We start from the raw sequence: 22749 nt of genomic DNA, 5'->3' as shown, positions 1-22749 counted from the left end.
ACTGTATGTCAGCCTCTCCTCACTTTGTTTGGATTATTCTGGTGCATGAAATCAAGGGGACTGAGAACCACCCTGTTGGCAAAAATGAGGAGACCTGTAGTCACCACAGTGACCATGAGTCTTAATCCTAATAGGGCAATACACATGAGCTTGGAAGCAAGTCAGTTTACTTATCTTGGTATTATTTTTCTCATACATAGAAATGAGCTTTATACTAGAGCTTATTCAAGGTCTTTATAGTTCAAAATATAGACACACAGACTGGTAAAATTATCAGTCATGATGAAGTATTTCTATTTTCTAAAATGTCTGCCAATAATTTTCCTGTAAATAATTCTTTCCACCTTTGGTCATGTGCTGAAAGACAACGTCTATGAGAACACTTCACTACCAAAAATAATGACACAGTGTGGTGGATGTAGTTTAAAAGTGGTGCTTGGGGCACTTTTCTGCAATGTGCTAAGTTTTTAGAACCTTCATAAGACAGAGAGAGAGAGAGAGAAAGAGAGAGAGAGAGAGAGCCTTGGGATGGGGGAGAGATTATGAGGGAGGTGTGGCCTCTTCTCTTTCCCATTTATATTTCTTTTCCTTCTTTACTTTTAATCTATCAAATTTTGCAAAATCCTTCTTAGAATTAAAAGGAAGTGCTGTTCCAACCAAAAGCTAGATACATAAAGACCAAGAAATAAGTGATGAGTTTTAGAAATGCACTTCAGAACATGTGAAATAGAAGAGCTTTATAGTAATGCAATGTGTTGATTTTATTTTTCCCCAGGTACTTTCAAGTTAAAGAAATATAATTTAAGAAAATCATAGCACAGTCCCAGATGACATTTAAGAATTAGGCAGGTGAACTTAAGTTTATTTTTGTGGTCTGCTGATGCATTAAAAACTAAATTCAGAAAACTATTTTCTGAGAAATTGGTTATGAATCTAGATGTTAAAAATAACTCTTGGGAAAATCAGCTTGCAAGTGAAGGTCATTTACAGTGAGTTGCTGAAAAAGAATGCGATGATAAAAATCTACAGGTCACTATTATATAATAAGCACATTTCCCCCTGTCAAAGTTAGTATCAATCAGAAATGTATATTGTTCCTTTTTATAATAGTGCAAACTTAATACATTGAAACATCTACATTTTACCTTTTACTGAGGAGGAGCAAGTTTGATAATCACTTTGAACTTAATAACTACAAACACACACAAACACGCCCACATATATAAGCTGTGGTATATAACAGGGTATATATGTATATATTCAGCAGAATATTAAGAACAGAATGAGGAGAGTTCTTGGGAAATATGAGAATAGAATAACTTTAATTTTAACAATGAATTAATTTTAACAATGAGTCTGTAGGAATTAATGACATACATATGATAATTATTTTGCACCTTATTTTAATTGAAAACAAATGTGCAGTCTGAGTAAGACCTTTGTTCCACACACGTGTGTGCTGTACATGTTCTTTCTAAGTGGGCTAGTTTTGTTCTCATGCCATGGGAGCAGGTGGCATGAAGCTGTTTTGATGAGGTTAAAAGGCTCCTCCCCTCTCTCCCCAAGCAGCAGCCCGAAGTACGTCAGCAGTAATTGTGTGCATGGCTCGGCTGTGCAGGGAGGGTGGAGGCAAAATTGATATCAAATAAGGGTATCAAACTGAGATCTAGATGTTCCATTTAAGTTGTTGCTCATTTTCATTAGCCACGCCAGGGGTGAAAAGCTTATAACTTAAGCATTCTACGTAGTAAGAACATTTGTTTTCAATGGATTTATATTTTTCCTCTCCAAAAAGACTGAATTAGTCTTACAGTGAATATAAATAAAGGGTGTTTCTTTATCCTCTTTTCCTTTTATTATTTACTAATCAGACTTCAGCTCAGTTGAATAAAAGAGAGAGGTTCTGTCGCCTAGATGTGAGGCCTTTAATGAGGATAGGAGCCCCCAGGGAGCCGAAATCCAAAGTAGAACGATGCCGCTTTCCGGTTTCTTGCAATTTCTTCAGTTGCTTCTTTTCCCTTTTCCAATGGGCCTAGTGAGCAGGAACTATCCAAGGTGCTAGAACGCTGGCAGCATTGCCGTTCAATGCAGACGGATTGCAGAAACAGAGAAGAAAGATTACTGCCTATTTCAGAAGGTAGGTTCTTTGTTTCAGAATCCCTGATTAATCAGCAGCAGCTTCAACAGACTAAGGCAGCTGGAGAGGAGAAAGAGAAGCAGGAAGGGAGGGAGTCAGGAGCAGGGAGGGAGGGAGGGAGTGGAGGGAGAGAGAATGAGAGAGAGCTGGTTGTCACGGGGGAGGGACTATGCCACAAGCTGGGCTGCTCCAAACCTTCTGTATGTAAGTGGCAATGAGAAAGAACATCCTTTTGGCTGAAAGGAGACATTTAGGAAGGATGTTTCTGATTTTTTGTTTTCATTTCTTTTTTTCTTCGCAGAATATAATCAAATGAGGTACCTTAGCCAGCTTGGTGATTGCTTCGGGTCTTGTAATCATCTGTATAGCAAAGTGGGTAAAATCATTCAATTTCTTCCCTGCTGGACCTGGAAGGAGAGGGGCTGTGTGTTCATCCCCACCCATTAGCTATGCCCTCTTTTCTCCGAATGTCGATTTAAGGAAGCAAGCACCTGTCTTCTGCCACTGCATCTTCCTAGCAAACTTTAAAGGCCATTTTATCTGATAGGAAGGACATCGAGAATGCTCTGATCTAGTGATGAAGAATCTGGGAGTCGACACTTTTCCCATCCAGACACAATGCACTTTAATTGAAGAAACCCTGAGCTGAACTACAAGTCTATTTCTTATGGTGCTGGATTACTCCTACAGAACTGCCCTGAGATCAACCGTGAGAGAGGGCTCTGACAGACACAAGTCACCTTCTGGTTATTGCACTTAGCTCTCCCTGGGGACTTAAATTTTGGTATGTATCTCATTTTTCAGATTCTCTAAGCATGCTAATCGAATCCAGCACTAAATAAGTCAAGCAATCTGGTGATAAAATGGAATGGATTTTAGTTAGGGCTACTTAATGCTGAAGTTTGCATGCCTTATTAGGTGGAGCAGAAATAAAGCCACAGTGAAGGCATCCAGGGCTTTAGTGAGCCTCAGGCTATTTTTACTTCCTTACCCACTTAGTTACATTACCATGGAAATGGTTAAACTAGATTTTCATTAGTAAAATAAGCCATGTTGAATTATTAAAAGCATTGAAAATGTTTTCCAGCATATTAATTGGCATTCAAGTTGTGCATACTAGCTATTTATCCGCTATTCCATACCATAAATATTTTACAACAGTCTCTTAGCACATTTGTGTCAGCAGTGCAAGCCCAATTTTACATTCTCAGGAAAAAAGGACACAGCACCCCCCAAAATTCAAAACTACCAGACAAACAGCAAAGCTGGCACTGCTTCTTCCTGACTGATTAGACATAAACCTCTTTTGAAACATATTTTTATACTATTCAATGTCAAAAAGACTGCATTAGCCTCATCACAATAAATATTTTTTACAAAACTTTAGGTGGACTTGTTTTACTTGGGACGTGTACTTATTTTGTTAGGGTGTCTCCATCTTAATTTTTCCAACTACTCAGCAGTATTTTAAATACAGGATGTGAGTATTTCATATCTGGAAAAACTGTTACATAAAATAATATTTTTCACTATCATGAGGAAATATTAAAATTGTTTTGGTGTTATAGAATTGGATTTTTTTCTAAATATAGTCAAACAATAATGAAATTCATATGAAAAGTCTACATAATATAGTTTTAGTCATTTTCACATCCAAGCATTTATAACTAAGTAGTGTGGAATAACAAATATAGAGAAAGAGTGGAAATTAACTCTCTTTTTAGTTCTTCACATTTTAGACAATGTTTTCATTCACTTTTTATATTTTCAAGTGCTAATTATACAAATTAATAAGAAAATGTGGGACACTAATGCAGAAATTATTTTGTTTTTTTATGGAAAGTGCAACATATATGAGCCAATTCAGCAAAGAAAGGGACTATGTGAAGGACATAGACAGTTTAGAATATTAGTGGAAACAGACGTGAGGAAAATATTACAACTTCACAAGGGACAGTGGAGAAGCCTAAGGACTTGAAGCCTCTGTAAAGTTTATAAAGAGAAGTGTAAAAATCCTAAACACAAGACGGTTGGCTATTGTTTAAAAAAAGAAATAAATTACCGACTCCCAATTCAATTAGATCGTTTCCATTGTAGCTCCAGTCAGCAGTTTATTAAACTGACTACATCTACTTTGCAAATAATGCCTTGTAAGCATCTAGACCCATTTGGCCCAAGCCTTCAAAAAGTATCTCAGCCACTGGCATTTTGCATGAGTCTCTAATATTAATGGAAATGTACGATCTCTTTAGACCATGGGCAAACAGCACTATGACAACCTGAAAGATGAGGGGGAGATATCCAATTCATGATGCCACTGCATTAACACGATTTATGCCTATTTTACTCATTTTGGGAAGAGAGATAGTGGAGAAAAACTCACTGCAAAGTAATCTGCTTTCTGAGAAAAAAGCAATCAGTGTCTTTGTAGTCACTTTAACAAGCTTTCTTGGTTGTAACTTCAACATTTCCCATTTTGGGCAGAACAGCTGCATTTTGATGACATTGAGAATGAGAAAACGAGTGTGACCATTTGTGGGGTAGGGAGTAGGATTTCAAGCATAATCAAAGTAAAATTATAGGAGTCATGCTTGACAAATTATAATATTTTATGAGAAAAACAATTTTGACATGGTTTACATGTGTTATGGGTTATAACCGGGCTATCTAATCTGATGATTTGGTTCTACATGAAGTCAGCAAATTTTAAACATTAATTTGCATATGTATTTTACATATGTATCAGCAGCCTGTTTAAATACTTACATTTTCATACACAATGTGTTTTCAAATAGGTTTGAGTAGATACAAAAGTTGTAAAAGATCTTTTTCTCCTGCTGAACAAAAACAACAAAAATAGTCAAAATTGCCTTGGGAAACTTTTATTGGATCAGTCCTACTAGAAAAAAAAAATAGGATTCTCTATCTCAAAGAAGATGCAATGATTGGAGTGGGAAGGAATCTCAGATCTTAATAACTCAAATTCTAATAACTTCCACACAGCATTGAGACAGGTGTGGTTTAAAGATCCCAAAAATATATAAAGGTGGAAACTAGAAACCTTTCCCCTCTGCAAATAAAATGAAAACACAAATGTGAAGTACAATAAAAGTAAAATATTTAAGTTTTTATCAGAAAATGTATTCCATTCTATGTATTGTGTTCTTCTGGCTGGTCACAAGTAACATTATAATAATCGCACAAAATAAACTATCATATTATAGCTATAAGATTATCTTGTAGGATTAACTGTGGACTAAAATTAAGGAAGCTTCTTATAGAGATTCAGGTGTTAAGATTAGGAAGCTATTCTTTCCAAAAACAGAACCTTGTCTCCCTCTACCACTTAGTATATGTGGCAAATAACCAAATTAATGAAGTTGTCACAACTTTATATCTTGGAAAATAAAAGTTTCAGATAGAGAATAGCTTCATATCAGAAATTCCAGATAAATACCTTAATCAAAGTTAAAAGGATCTGTGCCTATGAAGGCTACTGGACTAACTTACTCAGATGCTACTACTACCTGTAAAACCCTGCTTTTGGTAAATGGAAATAAATGCCCCTTGGAAGGTTCTGCCCAACAAATCAGTGTACATGTCCATTCCAGCCAGTCCTTATAGAGCTAGAGTGGTTGATAGCACAGTGCATGAAATTATACTCATGGGGGAATTTGTTCTGAAGCAAAGAGAAAATAAATGCTTAACCATATATGAGAAGGAATATGGCATGCCTAATATTTATCTGACTCTTTGTATACCCTTGATTCAACAATAGCTTGTAATTAATTAAAAGCCCTCTATACCATGGGGAACTCAATCTTGATATAAGTTGGTGACACATTAAATACACTTTGGTAGATTGAGATCACATTGATGCCTTAATTTACAAAGGGAATAGCCCATGTAAATCTATAATCTTAGTTCAATTCTTTTGCATATACACCTGTCTTAAAAATGCTGCTTTTTTTTTTAAGCTTTGAAACTAAGGGTCATGTAACGTCTTAGCTTCTTGATTTCTCTGGATGGAAGCAGTAGCAGGAAATGTTAGAAAAGAAAAAAATGAGCTGATTTTTAAATTTTTTAATGTTTCTATGAATTCCATTTGGACATAACATACTTAGCTTATGCTCCACATGTGTACATAATGGTTGGTTTTATTTCAGTGGAAACAATTGTAAAGAAATGGAACGTTACTTTCAGCTCTAGGTTCAGCATTGGTAAAGTATAATAATGGCATTGCACAAAAGAAAATAAGAAAATGGTTAACTCAATAAAAAGTTAAATGCTTAGTATTTAACATATGGTAAGAATTCCACCAGTTTAAGTTGGTGCAATCTAACAGGGTGGAATGAAATTTTGAATTTTTGGAAGTGTCACAGTATGATACAAAGTGATCCTTGTGAAGGGTGTGGTCAACATGATGTAAGTTACAAAGTGGAAGAATAAAATAAAGCTGAAAGATTAATCATACAGTTGTGTGAAAGCCGACATATGTAGCTTATATTAGATGGCTGTGATTCTAGATACAGTAATCTAAAAATTTAAACAAAAGGAGTCTTTTGTGAATGCAGAATACTACAGTGGAGAAAAGGCAGAGAGTGAAGATGTGAAGATATCTGTAGATTGCACAAAAAATCCCATCTCGGTTCATTTTAGGTGCTTTCCCAGGAGGGTTCCTGACACAAATTTTAGATGTTGGCCACAGATTTCAAGGATGCACACACAGTGTTGCTCTACTTGTATCAATATTGTGCATTGCAAAGAGAACACATCTGTCTTCTAAATGAAGACCATGGATGCTCATTTTCAACCAACGCTCAGCGAGCAGGGAAGGGGCTAAAATAATATGATTTGTTTTGAGCAAAAATGGCAACAGACTCAATGAACTTAATTAAAGGGGATGAACTCAATTAAAAGGGATGCCTGTAGAAAAGCCAGAGTTCCTCCTTAGTCTCACCCACTCTGTTGTCACAAATACCCCATGCGCCAGTTAACAGTCCAGTATGCCAAATTCCCTCACTTACTGAGACAGAGCTAAAGATGCTACCTGGAAGAGAGGGGTCTATTTGCCTCTTAACAAATAGGGTCTTCTAGGATGCTGACACAAGATCCTATGCTTAAGACAAACCTTTATAATATGCTTGTATATAGCATTGTCACTTAAGGGCCAGAAATAAACTTGATTGAATAGCCAACAGTCAAAATGCAGACAAGTTTTTGGTGGTTTGCAACATACCTTATTCAATATCTATCTTAGCTGTAAATATAAATTTCTGAAAGACAAAGAGATGTATGGTTATACTTGTCTGTAAGTTCTCACTGCTTTGAAATGGTACCAGTTGTAATGAAGTAGACAATGAACGTAAGGTCTGCTTTCTCTAGTGAGGACATGGATCTATTTACTCATACTTCAGTTGCCTGAGAAACACTTTTAGGCTTGGAAGGATGGAGACCAAAGGCTTGAGAGATGGGATGAGCTTTGTGGTCCATATATCCCAGTTTCCTTATATTCTAGATGTGAACAATGGGGGACAATGGATACATGGGGCTGCCCATATATATTTGATTGGTGGAAAAATGTATTAACTCCTAACCCAGCCTCCATTTATGCATACATGATTAGGGAAATTGAACTACACTAAACATTGTACTCACCTTTGTTTCAAAGTAAAATTACATTCATCAAGGAGTTATACTGTTATTAAATATAATTCTAGTCACAGTTAAGAATTGGGAAACTATCTAATAGTAATGTTAGTGGCTAACAATTATGGTTAAATTTATGGAATACTTTTATGCGTTTCTAACTCAATCTTCACATCATGAATCTATTCCAACCACCATTTTTTTTTTTTTTTTTTGAAATGTGGAAACTGAAACTTAAAAACATTAATTAACTTGTGCAAACTCTTAGAGCTAGAGGTACCTTCACTGGGATTTAGAGTATTCTGCCAGCCTTCTCATCTGTGCCCTTCAGGGCAGCCTCACAGCCTCCTCAATATTACAAACTGTTATACTTTTTACGTGCGGACAAGTAAACAAAAAGGTGTGATGTTTAGACATCGATAGGGCCTGTGTCCATTTTCAGAAACTAAACATGATTGTTGAAAAATGGTTCTTGTTCACCCTTAAAAATAGTGAAAATAAGACACGTGTGACCAACTATGAAGTCCACCTGAATCAATACTAGTCACAAAATTGCAATTATTTATTTATTTTGCTCTAACCCTGACATACAGACATCTAGAGGGACATAATTCTGCCTTCATTAGGACCTGTTCATAATACATGCTCAACAAATACTTGAATTAATGAATGGTCATGGAATTTAATACTTTTCTAGAATTAGGTGGAAGGAGCCTGTATATGAATATTTATTTAATTTTCATTACTTTGAAGTTTTACTAGATGCAATGGTTGATCTTCATTTCAAAACATTTGATCTCCATTTTTTAAAAAAGAAATACATTTCTATAGTGTAAAAACTTTGTAATATTATTATTTAACATATTCTCAGAACAAAAATCATTTAAACTCCAGCCAATTTGAAAGACCACTTAGGAAGATAATTAGCTTTCAGAGGTAAACAAATAACCTTATTGATATTTGGAATATGTAAACTGTGTAAGAATCTCTGGTGTCATTTTGGTTGGAGGAAAACTTAAGAAAAAGTAATAATGGGTAATAATGGCTTATTCAATTGGGAAATATACAATTTTGCTAGAGGGCAAAGAAGGAATGATCATCTTCCAGCTGGAGGCATTATCTCTAGAATTCTTGTAATAGTGACTTGGCTTGCCTAACTTCGGTAGAATTAATTGTGGTAAAGTTATGCTGATCTTTTTTTATCCAGGCACTACTAGTGCTAAAGTCCTTGATAGAAGTGAATTTCTGACAATGGCAATGCTTTAGCTCTCGGAGAATCATTTTCTCGTATTTTTCCCTAAATTGTAATCATTTGTCACATTAATTTACTATTCTGAATGTCCATCGTGTAAGCATCTAATCTGATTGACTGATATTAAAATACAATTCAGTTACACTACATAGTTGGAATTAAAAGGCCATTTCATTGGCTAACCCATTACAGCTTAACATAGAACAAAACATACTAAAACTTAACATAAAAAAATCAAGACTCAATAAATAGCCTTATCTAGACTCCAGTTTCAATAATTCCTAATTTCTAATCTATCTAGACTCCAATTTCAATAATTTCTCTAATTGGGAGAGAAAATCTTTAAATTCAGGATGGGTTCCAAATATGGATTGACTGGCAGCTGAAATGTTAATAAAGTCTGATGAAAAGTAAAATTTCCATAGTTATGATCCAGGTTTTGGAACATGATTATACTTGTAAAAAAATCAGAATGAAAATGATTTGTAATTGAAGAAGCGAAAGTCTGGGAGTTTTACATCAAATAGTTGGGATGATATTTTAAAAATATCTTCAAAGCCTTTTAAAGAAAGTAAAACATGTAAGGGAATTGACAACTTTTGAACGGAGATTTTTTTTCCCCCTTGTTAATTGATTTTGCTTCTGGTTTTTCAATCTGACTCAATGATACTAGTTTCTGATACCACAGTGAACATGCAATTAGGACAGTAAGACTTCCTTCCATCCATTTGTCCATCTACACATCAATCCACACATACCCATTTGACATTACTATTGCTGTCAGTCTTCCTTCCATACTTTTAGATGATAATGTTAGCTAATAGTATTAGATATTGGCTATTGCCGAACACTATTCTCAATTATTATAATTATTTTATTCTAAATTATTTACAGTCTTCACCTCTCCTAATCTTCACATCAACAGGAGGTAGGAGTACTACTACTGTCACTTTACAGTTGAGGGTAATATATACTGGTTGAAAGTCCTATGCTTTTTTTGTTTTGTTTTGATTTAATTTTGGTTTCTCAGTCATACTTTCGGAGTCTCAAGTTTTTAAAACTTCATGTAACAATGAGACAACAGTTGTCAATGCTTGAATTACCAGACTGGTCAGGATTAATGTGGTTCTAGTGATCTATGATATGCTAGTTACAGTAGGAAGGCATTATGGAGGATCATTATGGAAAGAAATGAGAGGTTAAAAAGGATTATTTCCTAGACAAGTTATATTAGAAACATGTCTTTCTTTTACTGCTACTATATTTTGCATAAATACTTCAGATTCATACATTTTAATTTTAAAAACTAAGAAAAATCACATATATGTACAAAAGTTCTTTCCAAATAATCACATCATTTTATTTGAAATTGAACAGAAAAGTCTTTCTGGAAATGAGAAATACGTGAAGCTTGGATCTTACATATCTTATTTGTATAAAAACACTTCCTGACAAACAAAATTATTATTATAATTATGCAAACCAAATGTTTATCTTTGCATACAGTATTTACACCTTCACATCATCTTTTAGTTCAAGAGCTCTGGCCTTTGTCCTGCCAGTGTAGCTGCTTTGAGAGACAGTTTACTACTCGGGTAGCATTTATTTAATATTTACTTCAAATGCTCTGGTTGTAATTATTCTAGTGAGACATTTTCTCCAATTGGATTCTGCCCTATCTTCAGAGATTTGAGTTATTAGGGATAATAAACAGCACCTTGTTTTTTTTTCCCGACCCTGGATAAAAGTATAATGTGTTCTCACCCTGTAGGCAGTGTTCTTCTTTACATGATATCCTCCAAGATGATGAGTTCTAATCCCGAGGAAGATCCTTTGGACACATTTCTCCAGTACATAGAGGATATGGGGATGAAGGCCTACGATGGCTTGGTTATTCAGAATGCATCAGACATTGCTCGAGAGAATGATCGCTTGAGAAATGAAACTAACTTGGCCTATTTGAAAGAGAAGAATGAAAAACGCCGAAGACAAGAAGAAGCAATAAAGCGGTAAATACAAATAAAATTATTTCGAGTTTTGTGCATACAAGAAAGTCTGCAAGTGCTGCCAAGGTTGTGATGTTGTCACTTGGTCAGGAAAGGTCTTTCGGAGTCAGTTAGACTTAATGAGAGCATGTGAAAGTGACCCCTCAGCTCTAACAAAAGCACCACCCACCCTGCCAACAGCATCCTCAGTAAACAAAAGTTATTTTGTTGTGTTTTGTGCATATGCAGCTACAAACGAGACGGGGGAAAATTCAATTTCCTCGTAACAAAAACTCATGCTCAATACCCACCTGGCAAAGGTGAGAGGGAACACACAAACCCTTTAATAGCCCAAGTTTGATGAAAATCCCCACCTTTAATAGCCTTTGGTTATAGTTCTTACCTTTAAATAGAGCTCATCTTCTTTCTAGATTATGACCAAGACGCATCAATAATTAGAGTCACGTGAGCCTCTGAAGCCAGGTAGAATCCTCAGGGTGTGCTCTCCCTATGCAGAATTTTATGGCTGTTAAATTTCTTGTTTGGAACCAAGTGATACAAGTTTGTTCAAACAGAATTACTTTTAAGATGCAAAAGTTACCAGCTACTAGCTGATGAGCCCCAGATGGTGGCCTTCCAAATTGAGGTTAAATTTCCTGGAGGGCTGACACCAAAAGAAGATTGCACATCTTTTGATTTTTTTTAAAGAATATTACAATGTTTTCAGTTTGCATGTGTGTGTGTCTTCTGGTGGTGCAGGTAGACACCTGTGTCTGATGGAGTCCTGTTTCTTCAATAAAGTTCATTTACTAAGTGCAAAATCCAGAATATAGGGAATTAATCCATATCAATTAGCTTGATAACTGAATGATAATAATATGGAAGATATTTTGATGGTTCACTGGGAGATTTTTCATCTAATCTCTGAATGCTATTATATTTTAAAAAATTATTTTAAAATGAAATATTCATGCTTATAAAGAAGTTAGGTAAGATCACACTACTCTAATCATTTAATTTAAAATAACTTTATGGAGATAGAGACTATTTGGAAGCAAACAACTAGAAATAGAAATGAATGGTGTAGAAGATTGTTTTAAAAGAGTCCTCTTTTTTCTCCGAACTATTAAAATGAAAATATATTCTATTATCAGGTATAAAAGTTGCATAATTGATAACATTTTACAATTGCATGTATTTATATTTAAAGTTGATAAATTTGTTGTTGAGTACTATGTTATTTGGATTTCTAACCAATTTTAATGGGTATAATGATTCCTTTCTAGGGTGTGTAAATGACTTCTTAGAACATTTTTTTTTCTGTGAAGTATTTTTGATGGACTTCTTTGTGTATGTGAACTTTTAACTTTAGTTTTATGAGTCTGAGTTTTGTAAAATTCAAAATACAAAGGATGGCCTACATGTTTTTGAAAGTAACTTCAAAAATATAAAATCTGAAGTTTGCAATCTTGGCATTAACACTCAATAATAAATCCTTTCTATAAGCATATAAATAAAATTATTTTCTGGATTATTCCATTAGATCTTATAGAACACCCAAAGTGCGCTAATCACTGTACTACTGTCTTCTGAATTTCATTAACAAGCTTTAGTAGGTTTCTATTTAAAGATTCATAGTTATGAAGACAACAAAGATGGCTAATTTTTAGGTGGTTAACTGTCAAGTGTTCAAGAAAGGGCATAACCTCAGAGGTCTAAAGTCCAAGGGGCTTTGGAACAGAAATTTAGGTAGAGGGAGACATAGCAAAACCCTGTTATTGCATAGTAAGTGAGGTCTAAGTAATCCATTTATGTAATCTTTGAATTGATTCCTGCTAGTCTGATAAAGCAATATTTTTCAGAACTATGTTAATAGCGTAAAAGTAAAGATAATTCAGATCACACATTGAATTGAAGAAGTCCCACGTGATCTGGAGACATTCACTTCCACTCACCCCATCAACAGAAGATAAAACTTGAGTTTAGCCATGCTTGAGAATAGAGCAAAAGACGGAAGTAAATCATCTATTATGTTGTGTCCTAACTGGTGAGAGATAATGTTGGTTTGCACTGGGATGATAGCAGTAAAGGTGGTGTAAAATAATCAAATTATTGGCACCATCTGAATTTTCTGATTGGTGAAATGCAGTAGTTGAGCAAGATAAAATAATTAATTAGAGGTGGCTCTCAAATTTGTTCTGTTGTTGTTGTTTTCTATTTTATTTTGTTTCTGCCTAAACTAGCAGAATGATGTTTTCATTTAATGGGATGGCAAAAACTAAAAGAGGAACAAGTTTAGGGTAAGTGATGGGGGATCGGGAGCTCAGCTTTGGTATGACAATTTCATAAAGACTTTTAAAAGTACAAGTGGAGTTGATGGAGAGGCAGCTGAGTAAAGAATCTGGAAGTTACAGTAGAATTCCAAGCCGAAGGTACAAATGTGAGAGTTGTAGTCTATGATTTCACCATCATGAGCCTATATGAGGATAATTAGGACTTAAATTTAAATAGAAATTATAAAAGAACCCAGGATTGCTCCCTGGATGCATCTGATGGCTCATGTGTAGGAACAGTGGAAGAATCCAGTAAGAACATTTAGTGAGAGGGGAGAACCATAAAAGAGAATGATGCCTTAGAGTGAAGTGTCAAAAGAGATTAAAGAAGAGAGAAACATTTGGCTGATACATCAAATATGTTGAAGCCTGAGAACTGACCATTGCTTTTTACCACATTTGTGTTATTAACAAGAGCAATTTCATTGAAGGACTAGGCACAAAACCCAGTGGGATTATGTTCACAAGAGAATGGAAATAAAGGATTTGAAGCAAAATATAAATAATTATTTTGGGAATTTATGAGGTTACAAAATTAAAAATATAGTAGTTGGAGGAGCAAGTGGCATCTGTGGCAGTTTTTTTTTTTTTTTTTAATTTTGTTCCTGTAAGAAGGGAGAACATTAGCATATTTAAAATGCGGATGTGAGTGATTTCTGTAGAAGGAGAAATACTGATGACTTAGAGAAAGGGAAACATTACTGTTAAAGTGTCTTTGAGCAGGTAGGAAGGGAGGCACCTAGGACATTTTAGATGGATCACAGACTGCTCAGCCCTCATGAGAGGACATATACCACAGTATGTGGATGGATATACAATGAATGAATGAAAGACTAAAATCTTGCATGAAAAGCCCCCAAACCTGGTTCTTTAAAGTCAATACGTAGATTTAAATCAGAAGGCAAATTATGGAGGTAAAACTTGTGAAAAATCATTAGAGCAGTTGAGAATAACTAGTAGAAAAAGAAACTGAAGGGTGGAATTAAATAACAGTCCTTTCTCCCTGTTTCTCCAAAAACCAGTATAGTTAATAGTTGCCCAGTGGAGAAGAGCTAGAGCTTTGAGCCTAGGACAAGATCTAGTCAAAAATAGCAGGCTAGAAAAGTAAACCAAGGTGGAAGCCTGTTCCATGCCTACACCGCGGAAGCACAGAAGAATTACCCGATCAGAACACACTCAGACCTCACCTCAAAGGTAACCACAGGTAGAGACTCAGATGGCAGCAGGAACACTGACCAGGTGCACATACGGGAGGCAGTCATTTGTGAGGCATGCCCCAAGCCTGGCGAGGTCAATCATATCCCAAACACTATTTTTTACTGTCCTCACAGTCAGCACATGCGCCGGGATTTGAAAAATGTAGTGTGTCTTACTATCCAGGACTTTCCTTTCTTTCCTATTCCCCCTCTCCAACATATTTTTCTGGAATTTTCATTTAAAATATAAGTATCTTTGGAAGGGACATAATACCAGTAAAGTTTTCTGGTTGTTGAGATTTCTCTGGTGTCTTTCTTTTCCAAAATCAGGACCCATGTACACTGTGAGGACAGGGGTAGTATCTGGATAGGTAAGGGAGGAAGTTGGAGAGAGAAAAGTGGAACAGGCCAAACAAATGATGATAGGACAGGAGGAGGAAGCTAAAGTCTTAAGCCTCCTCATGATAGATGGCTGTGGAATCTCAAGTGTTCTAGCCTCAGCACTCATGGTCATGTCCAGATTCAATTTTATTTGATTCATATGGTGACTGGGTGTCTTGGAGTTCTGATAATTGAAAAATAATAACAGTCTTTTATTCTCTCCTCAAACTACAGTTTTGGAATTGCTGCCACTTTCTTAATAAAAAAATATTTTAAATATTTTGAGAAAGTCCATGGCAAGATCCTAGCCATACTGGCATTTTCAAATTCCAGGGTGATGAAAGATACAGAAGACCAACATCTAAATCTAACACATATTTTAATATTTTTAATATGCAATTTACGTTGAGTAGAGAGAATTCAATTTGGCATTAACAAACATAGTCTAAGTAATTACAATTATATGACATATCTGCTGGACGCCTTTTAAAAATATACTATGATTTAGCGTATAGAATATACATGCTGAAAAATCTAAAGATGAGGCACGTTTGACCTTGAAAAGGCATTGATGATAATTCTCTGTGAAATATGCCAGTTGCAATTTCAGAAACGTGCAGACTGCCAAGGATTGCTTAAAAAATGGAAATAGGATTTCATATGATTGACCTTCTGGATCACATATGTGCTGAAATGCCTTTTGTGCTGAAGCTGGAAAGCTTAAAACACTGAGCTCTAAGAAAAAGAATATCCTCATCACTTTCTCAGTGTTCTAAGTCACTTAGGCTTTCTGAGCCCAATTCCTTATTTTTAAACTAACTTGAGCACATTGTCACTATTAACTGTCTTGTACCTTCACTTCCATTTCTCAAATGGGATTTTACTCAAAAGTCTGGCTGGGTGAAAAATATCAAATAAATAAAAAGTGATGTTGTTAGTGTTTTTTGTAACAGCTTCAAATAACATTTGGTGAGAGAGAAAAAAAGACTTAAAGGAAACAACTTAATGGAGAATGAAAAAATATTTTAGTAGCTCATCTTTCTGATATTTTAAATCCTAATGGTTTTGTGCAGGCACTGTTAAATGAGATTTACTTTTTTATGAAAAACCTATAAAAAAGCAAACACACAAAACCTATAGCTTCACAGAAATGAGTTGAAAAACCTGTAAGAAAATAAACATACAAAACCTACAGCTTCACACAAATGAGTTCCCTTGAGCTGGATTGCAAAATCCCAGTTTATCATGTGAGTGAGTGAAAAGGTAAGGAACAGGAACGATAGTCATGTATTGAACCATTGACAAGCTCAGGAACCAGTCAATGAGAAGAAGGCAAGTGACCAATGAGAACAGAGTCCAGGCACAAATATCCCTTAAGGCAGGATCTGGGTATACCTGTGAACATAAGGCTCTCCTTTGAGGTTGACTATTTACAGGCCACCAAGTTTTGGCCATCAAGTGATGATATTCACTGAGAAGGACAGGCAATTCAAAGATCATCTGATACATCAAATGCACAAAAACTCCCTTCAAGCAAAGTTTTCTTTCTGAATTCTGGAACTAGTCCCTGCACTGTCTCATTTTGCTATTAGCTATAGTATTTTAAAAACAATATGGGAAAAATCCTTTAAATTGAAAGCAACAAGAAAATCTATTCCTAGTACATGTTTTTCGAGCATAGAAAAGGGTAGGATTTTTTTTTTTCAAATGCTACGTTAGTTAAGTTTTCCTAAACATTGTGAATCTGGAAGACAGCTCTAGACTTCAGCAAAGTGGTTCTGACACAAAGGACTACTTAGGCTGATTAGGAATGTCTCTGTTCCCTGTGGATGCCCTCAAGGGATCTATATGAGGTTATATTTCCTCTTTAAAAGTGGCAGTCAGAAATGGAATTAGATTACTTACAGCTCCTTTAAAAACTACATGCAATTGCATATTAGTATATATATACTTGAAAGCTATCTGTATTTGAAAGATTCAGTATTTATGTTATGCAAAAAGAACCAAAGAACCAAAAAAAAAAAAAGAGAATCAAAGAACCACTGAAGTCCATCCTTTGGAACATGAAGAAAAATAAAGCAAAAATAAAAGTAGAGAAAATACTTGTTTTTCCTTTACTAACATATTGCTACTCAAAAAGCAAATGATTATATCCAAGTTTTGAATTGGTTAATATTTTGAATGACTGCTTTACCTAAAGACATAATTACACATAGAGCTTTTATTACAGAAATGTTAACAGTGGCATAAATCCTCTTTAGATAGTAATGCCTTCTGGATCATACCCATGATTTGTGGCAGTAGACTTTATGGAAATAGCATCTATTGAAGTATATTTTTGTGAATGATATATCCACTCAGTATAGCATGAATAGCTATTTTTCTCAGGGTTAGCTAATATTATTAGGTTTGTTTTAATTGGAGGCATGTAGATAAACAAAATATCCTATTTGTACATGAAAAGGAGTGTGTAAGCTCCATTACACAGGTGAAGTGAACATGGTTAAACAAAGGTTTGGAAACCCACTGTCAGCTTTAAGAAATACTCTACCAGCTTGCCTTAGATTATTTAGGAATACTCTACAGGTAGCACAGAAATACTCTACAACTAGCCTAGGCTTTCAGTAACATATGAAAACAAAGCAAAACAAAACCAAAAAGCCCTCAGCCATCCTCCTATCCAGAATTAAACTGAAATCTGCAGCATGTCAGGGTCTTGCTGGAATGAATCAGTTGATCTGATCTGATGTGAATTTCTGACCTAATTTTGCTGTAGGACTTAGTGCTCAGGCAGAGAAAACAAGGTTAATGTGTTGATAAGGGGTGAGATTAAACAGCAGCCAGTATCCTAACAACCCTCTCTAATTTCAGCTTCCTCTTATGTTTGTGATTAATTCTAATCACTTTTCTATTAATCATTTCTGGGGACCACAAGCTGCTTTGCTTGTTTTTATGTTAAAATCATGCATCCAGATTTTTTTCTTCAAAGCTAAACAAGATATTCAGATATGGGAGTAATTCTAGTTAAAAAATAAAATACACAGGCCAGGTTTTTATTCCTCAAACCATACAATTAGACCAAAATACGTATTTATTGAGCCAGAAGTTCAAGCTACAAGGCTGATTCTAAATGTATTAACTTATGATAGATGTTCCATCTATTTTTTCCATTGCTCATGGAGAAAGTTAATCTAAGGAGTCCCTTTATACAAGTCAAAATGGCGTCTGTCTTGCTAGCCTAGTATTTTCAGTTAGAGCCTTCAAGGGTTCCAAGATGCTTAATACAAACTTGAGAATTTATAAATTTACAATTTACTTATGTTTGTAACATAGATGATCCTGGGTTTTTCATCTAGTCACCTGCCAGGACAGATTAGAAGCAACATAAAAAAAAGGTCTTTTAAAGTCTTCTGTTAGGGTGAGGCTCCTCTAGTCTTCTCATATACCTTTCAAGAGCTATTTATACTTTCGTTTGTTTTGACTTTAATTATATCCTAGACCTAGCACTGATTTTACATTTTAAGAAGCTCAGTATCTGTTCTATATCTGAAATAAATAGACAGATGTTGGCAAGAGGGGGGGCTTTTAAGAGCAGAGCAGAGCCCCACGTGATCTACTCAGTCAGCGTGAGAATTAAGCTCTTCTGACAGAGGAAATTGCACTGAAGAGTGGACCTTCCAAACATCCAACACCATGGCAAATTGAATGATTAAACAGAAGCCTGTTGGAAAATTTAAGGTAATCTTTCTTTGAAAAGTAATGTTAAATATGGAGAGGCGGTGATAGACTGAGTGGCAACAGTTTTCTGTTGAGGGCTGTTTTTTTATATTCTTCAAGCTATTGGAGGATATTCTCTGTCTTTAAGTAAAGATGGCCTTTGTATAACGTTTCAAAACAACGTTTAAGAAAAAGAAATTATTATGGAGCAAGACTATGAGCCAGGGGACTTTTTTAACTACTAAAAATGCAATTTCTTCTGGAGAATGTGTCTAATGTAACAAATGAAACTGCTAAAATAGAGCCTGAGTATGCTAATAAAATTGCTTCAAGGCATATGTCTAACTTTGAGGTAGCCTAAAGAAAATGTCTTCATTATAAATGTATGGGTTACCTTAAAATTAATTTTAATCATGAATTGATAAAAGGAAAACCAAGTCCCCCCCTCAAAATGAATCTCTGCTTGAAACACATGCCTCTAGTTAAAAGTTATTCTCAATAATACTCATATTTGGAAATACACAATGGGATATTCATGTCCATACTGGAATATTAATATAGCTAGCCTGCTAGGAAGCAGAAAAAAAGATCACTTTTATTTAAAAAAAAAAAAGAAAGAAAAGCAATTTCGATAAGATGTACAAGGAAGGTGTTTAAAAAAATTTTTAAAAAGGCAACTATTTAAAATCCATTATTTTAATTAGTAAATTGCATTTTCGTCTCTGATTTGGGGATAAGTATGCTACTCAGAATATCCTGATGTTTGAATAAGAAATGAAGTGGTTCAGCAAAGAATGAAGAGGGCTGTTACCAAGGATACCTCTTAATTTTCTATTACGCTGATGTTTATAGGTATCGCATAGCTATTTCGTTTTTATATGAAATTTTTCATTAAGTATATATTGGGCACGTCTTATGTGTCAGTCTTGCTTTAGGTGCTTGAAATTAAATGGTGAACAAAATAGTAAAACATGCTTGTCCTCATAGAAGTTGTAATCTGGTAGGGGGTTTGGGAGATGAAGGAAGCAGACAAAAAAGAAACAAGTGAATACAGAGTAAGTGCAGTCGGAATAAATTCTGTGGAAAAAAAAACTGAACTAGAGAATCGGGGGTCAGGGGCATGGGGAGAGTGTAATTTAAAATAAGCTCAGGGAAAGACTCACTGAGGATGTGACATTTGCATAAAGATCTGAAATAATAAGTGAGGAAAGAAGCCATGCAGATCTCAGGAACAACAGATTTCTAGGAAGAATGAATGCGGAGAGAAGGGGTTGTAGTGGGGAGCATTCCTGGCACATAGGAGGTCCCTGAAGGACGTCACTGTGGCTTGAACAGGGCAGAGAAGGTGAGGTGGAGAAGGTTAGAAGATCATGCCAATCTTGTAAGGACATGGAGGTTACTGTCAAGACGCTGGCTTAGCTCAGGATAAAACTGGGATGAGATAGGCCTCGCCTCAGTAAGGGCAGGGTAGGGAGACCAGTCAGGAGTCTGTAAAAGCAATCGAGATGAGGGAAGATTGGGACTGGGACCAGAGCAGCAGCCCTGGAGGAGGTGAGACGTGGTGGAATCGGAGTTGCATGCTGAGGGTAGAATTGACAGACTTTTGTAACAGATTAATGGGAGGTGTAAGGGCAAGCTAAAAGGATGGCATTTCCCATTAACTGAGATGGGGAAGATGGCAGAAGAAGCAGTTTGGATGAGAAAAGTTTTAGACATAGTATGTTTGAGATGTGTATTAGGATTTCAATGATTTGTTGATATTTGCTAGAATTTCATGTTTCATTTTTGATCATTTGTAGGTCTGAGGTTAGAAATTTTACATAAATGTTATACTTTTATCAAACTTCTTATATACATTTAGAAAAGTCTAAAATTTTAAAACGCTTTTATAAAACTCTAAAAACTATATAATACACACATTTAAGTTTCAGGAAATATTTTTTTATTACATATGTGTAATAACATCACAATGAGATCTATTCTCCTAACAAATTTTTAAGTGTATAACACAGTATTGTTAACTATAGGCACAGTGTTGTACAGATCTCTAGAATTTATTCATCTTGCAAAACTGAAACTTTACACTCGTTAAATAGCAAATGGAGGGCAAGCACCCAGATCAACTGAGCAAATGAACAATTGCCTAGAGGTCTCTGCCTTTTGTGCAGTTAGTGAAATACAGTCGGTGATACTGATTCTAAGAGCTATATGATCCACACATTCAGCTGCTTTCTAGTTCAGAGCAGAGATGGCAGTCACAAATCCTATCATCTGAGAAGGAAGATAAAAGGCAGATGTAGGCCTATAGAATACTTGACATTTTCCAAAAGGAAAAATGCTCTGATAATGAGGAGATTCAGTTATTAGCACTGGTAATGTTCACTGAAGGCATTTTTGCAGTGATGGAGGCATAATTAGTTGGTGAACATTAGGCATGTTTTCTGTTCTTGAGTATTTCATAAATCTGTAGGTTATTACCTCATTGTAAGAATGAAACCTGGAGTGATACTGTATATGTGGGTGAAGAGGAACATAGTAGTAGGAAATTTCTTGTGCCTCGATTCAATATGGGATCAGTATTTTTCAACTTGCTAGCTTTAGTGAGATTTATAATGGGTTCCTTAACTCTTAAAGTTGTTTATTCCTTTTAATTGGAAATCACAATCTTCATTTTGTTGAGTTGTTAAGAGAAAGAAAAGACATAACATGTGGCATAACTAGGAGTAGCCATCATATTATAGAATTGGTAGCTTCTATTACCGTATTAGTATTCATATTATTATTATTTTTACTGTCACAATTTTTACCTTCATCTTTACCACTTAATGTGGCTATTTTAATAACATCATATGGTTCATGTACAGGGAAAGATTGTTTGCTTTGGGCATTTGCAAATGACACATGTACCCAGCCCCCAACTGTGAATTTTCTACTTTATCATTTTGTTTTATCTTATCAATGTACACATAGTTTTGTTCTTTCTCCTGAAATAGTTAAAATTACACGAGAATAATTTTGGCAGATGAATAGATTCAAAAGGATGCAATAATTGGTAGGTTTAGTCTTAATTATTAAACTGGCTTCCAAGAGTGGAGAAGCTGTCTCTTGTGCATAGTAGGTTATTAAACATTTGTCAAATCAGATTGTGTTGAACCCACTCAGTGCACTGACGATGGCTTCTCCAAGGGAATACTAAATAAGCTGGCATAGCATGTGATATTTTAAATACAATTCACTAATGAATTTCCAGATATTTTCAGGGAATTACCCTGAAAATTTTCTTTCTTGGCACATGAGCTGCTATATTTTTACTCTATTAATAGAAATGTTTTGGTGAAACTGCTGTACTGTACATTTAGGCTACAGTTAAAGAGGGAAAGAAACAATGGATTATGAAGACAAAATGCCTACTTTACCTCTACAAGAACTTTAAACCTAAAATAATTTTTAAAAATTCCTTGGAGTTCTATTTTTCTTCTGAAGAGCAATGTATTTTCAACATCACAGGGTAAATGCTCCTGCCAGGTTTCAGCTTCATATTATTTGAGGATGGTGGGGGAAGCAGGCCCAACAGTAACCTACAGCTGCCCTTTGCCCAGGGAAAGAAGAGTTCTTTTTACTTTTTCTTTTTTTGAGACAGAGTCTCACTCTGTCACCCTGTCACCCAGACTGAGTGTCTCCGGAGTAGCTGGGATCACACGTGCATGCCACCACGCCCAGCTAATTTTTGTATTTCTTTTTTCCTATAGTACTTGATGCAGTCATTGCATCTCCGACAAATTCAGCTCTTTTACAGAGAGCATCAGAATGGCATGGAGAAACTTGAGCTATTAGGACATTTTTCTAGAGGGATTCTTTCTTTTCTTTCTTTCTTTCTTTTTCTTTCTTTTTTTCCTTCCTTCCCTCCCTCCCTCCTTCCTTCCTTCCCTTTTCTTTCTTTCTTCCAGCTTTCTTTCTTTCTCTCTTTCTTTCCTATTTCCAGAAATCAGTTCAGTTCTTTCAAATGTCAAATGTTATTCTTGGGTTGTTTTCTTCTTCTTTTCCACATCATTTTACATTTATTTCTTTTAAATAACTTTTTAAGATTTTAATTCTTTTT

The 22749-nt window shown here is 35.3% G+C and overlaps 1 protein-coding gene across 5 annotated transcripts in view; it reads left to right on the top strand.

The window, feature by feature from the left end:
- Positions 1–1591: 1591 nt before the first annotated feature.
- NYAP2 (neuronal tyrosine-phosphorylated phosphoinositide-3-kinase adaptor 2) overlaps positions 1592–22749 on the top strand; it is a 302087-nt gene continuing 280929 nt past the window's right edge. For 2 of the 5 annotated variants that reach the window (XM_032278020.1, XM_032278023.1), the window contains exons 1-2: positions 2289–2921; positions 10810–11047. In XM_032278020.1, the coding sequence (XP_032133911.1) occupies positions 10827–11047 (221 nt within the window). In that variant the 5' untranslated portion in view covers positions 2289–2921; positions 10810–10826. Of the gene's footprint in view, positions 2138–2282; positions 2922–10809; positions 11048–11943; positions 18672–22749 lie in introns of those variants that run through there. The other 3 variants (XM_032278021.1, XM_032278022.1, XM_032278024.1) reach the window with 3 other exon arrangements.

The sequence above is a fragment of the Sapajus apella genome, unplaced genomic scaffold, assembly GCF_009761245.1.
Source record: "Sapajus apella isolate SASKATOON/1434 unplaced genomic scaffold, GSC_monkey_1.0 scaffold10, whole genome shotgun sequence".
Lineage (NCBI taxonomy): Eukaryota > Metazoa > Chordata > Mammalia > Primates > Cebidae > Sapajus > Sapajus apella.
The sequence above is the reverse complement of the archived record's forward strand: the minus strand, read 5'-3'. Positions and strand labels throughout refer to the sequence as shown.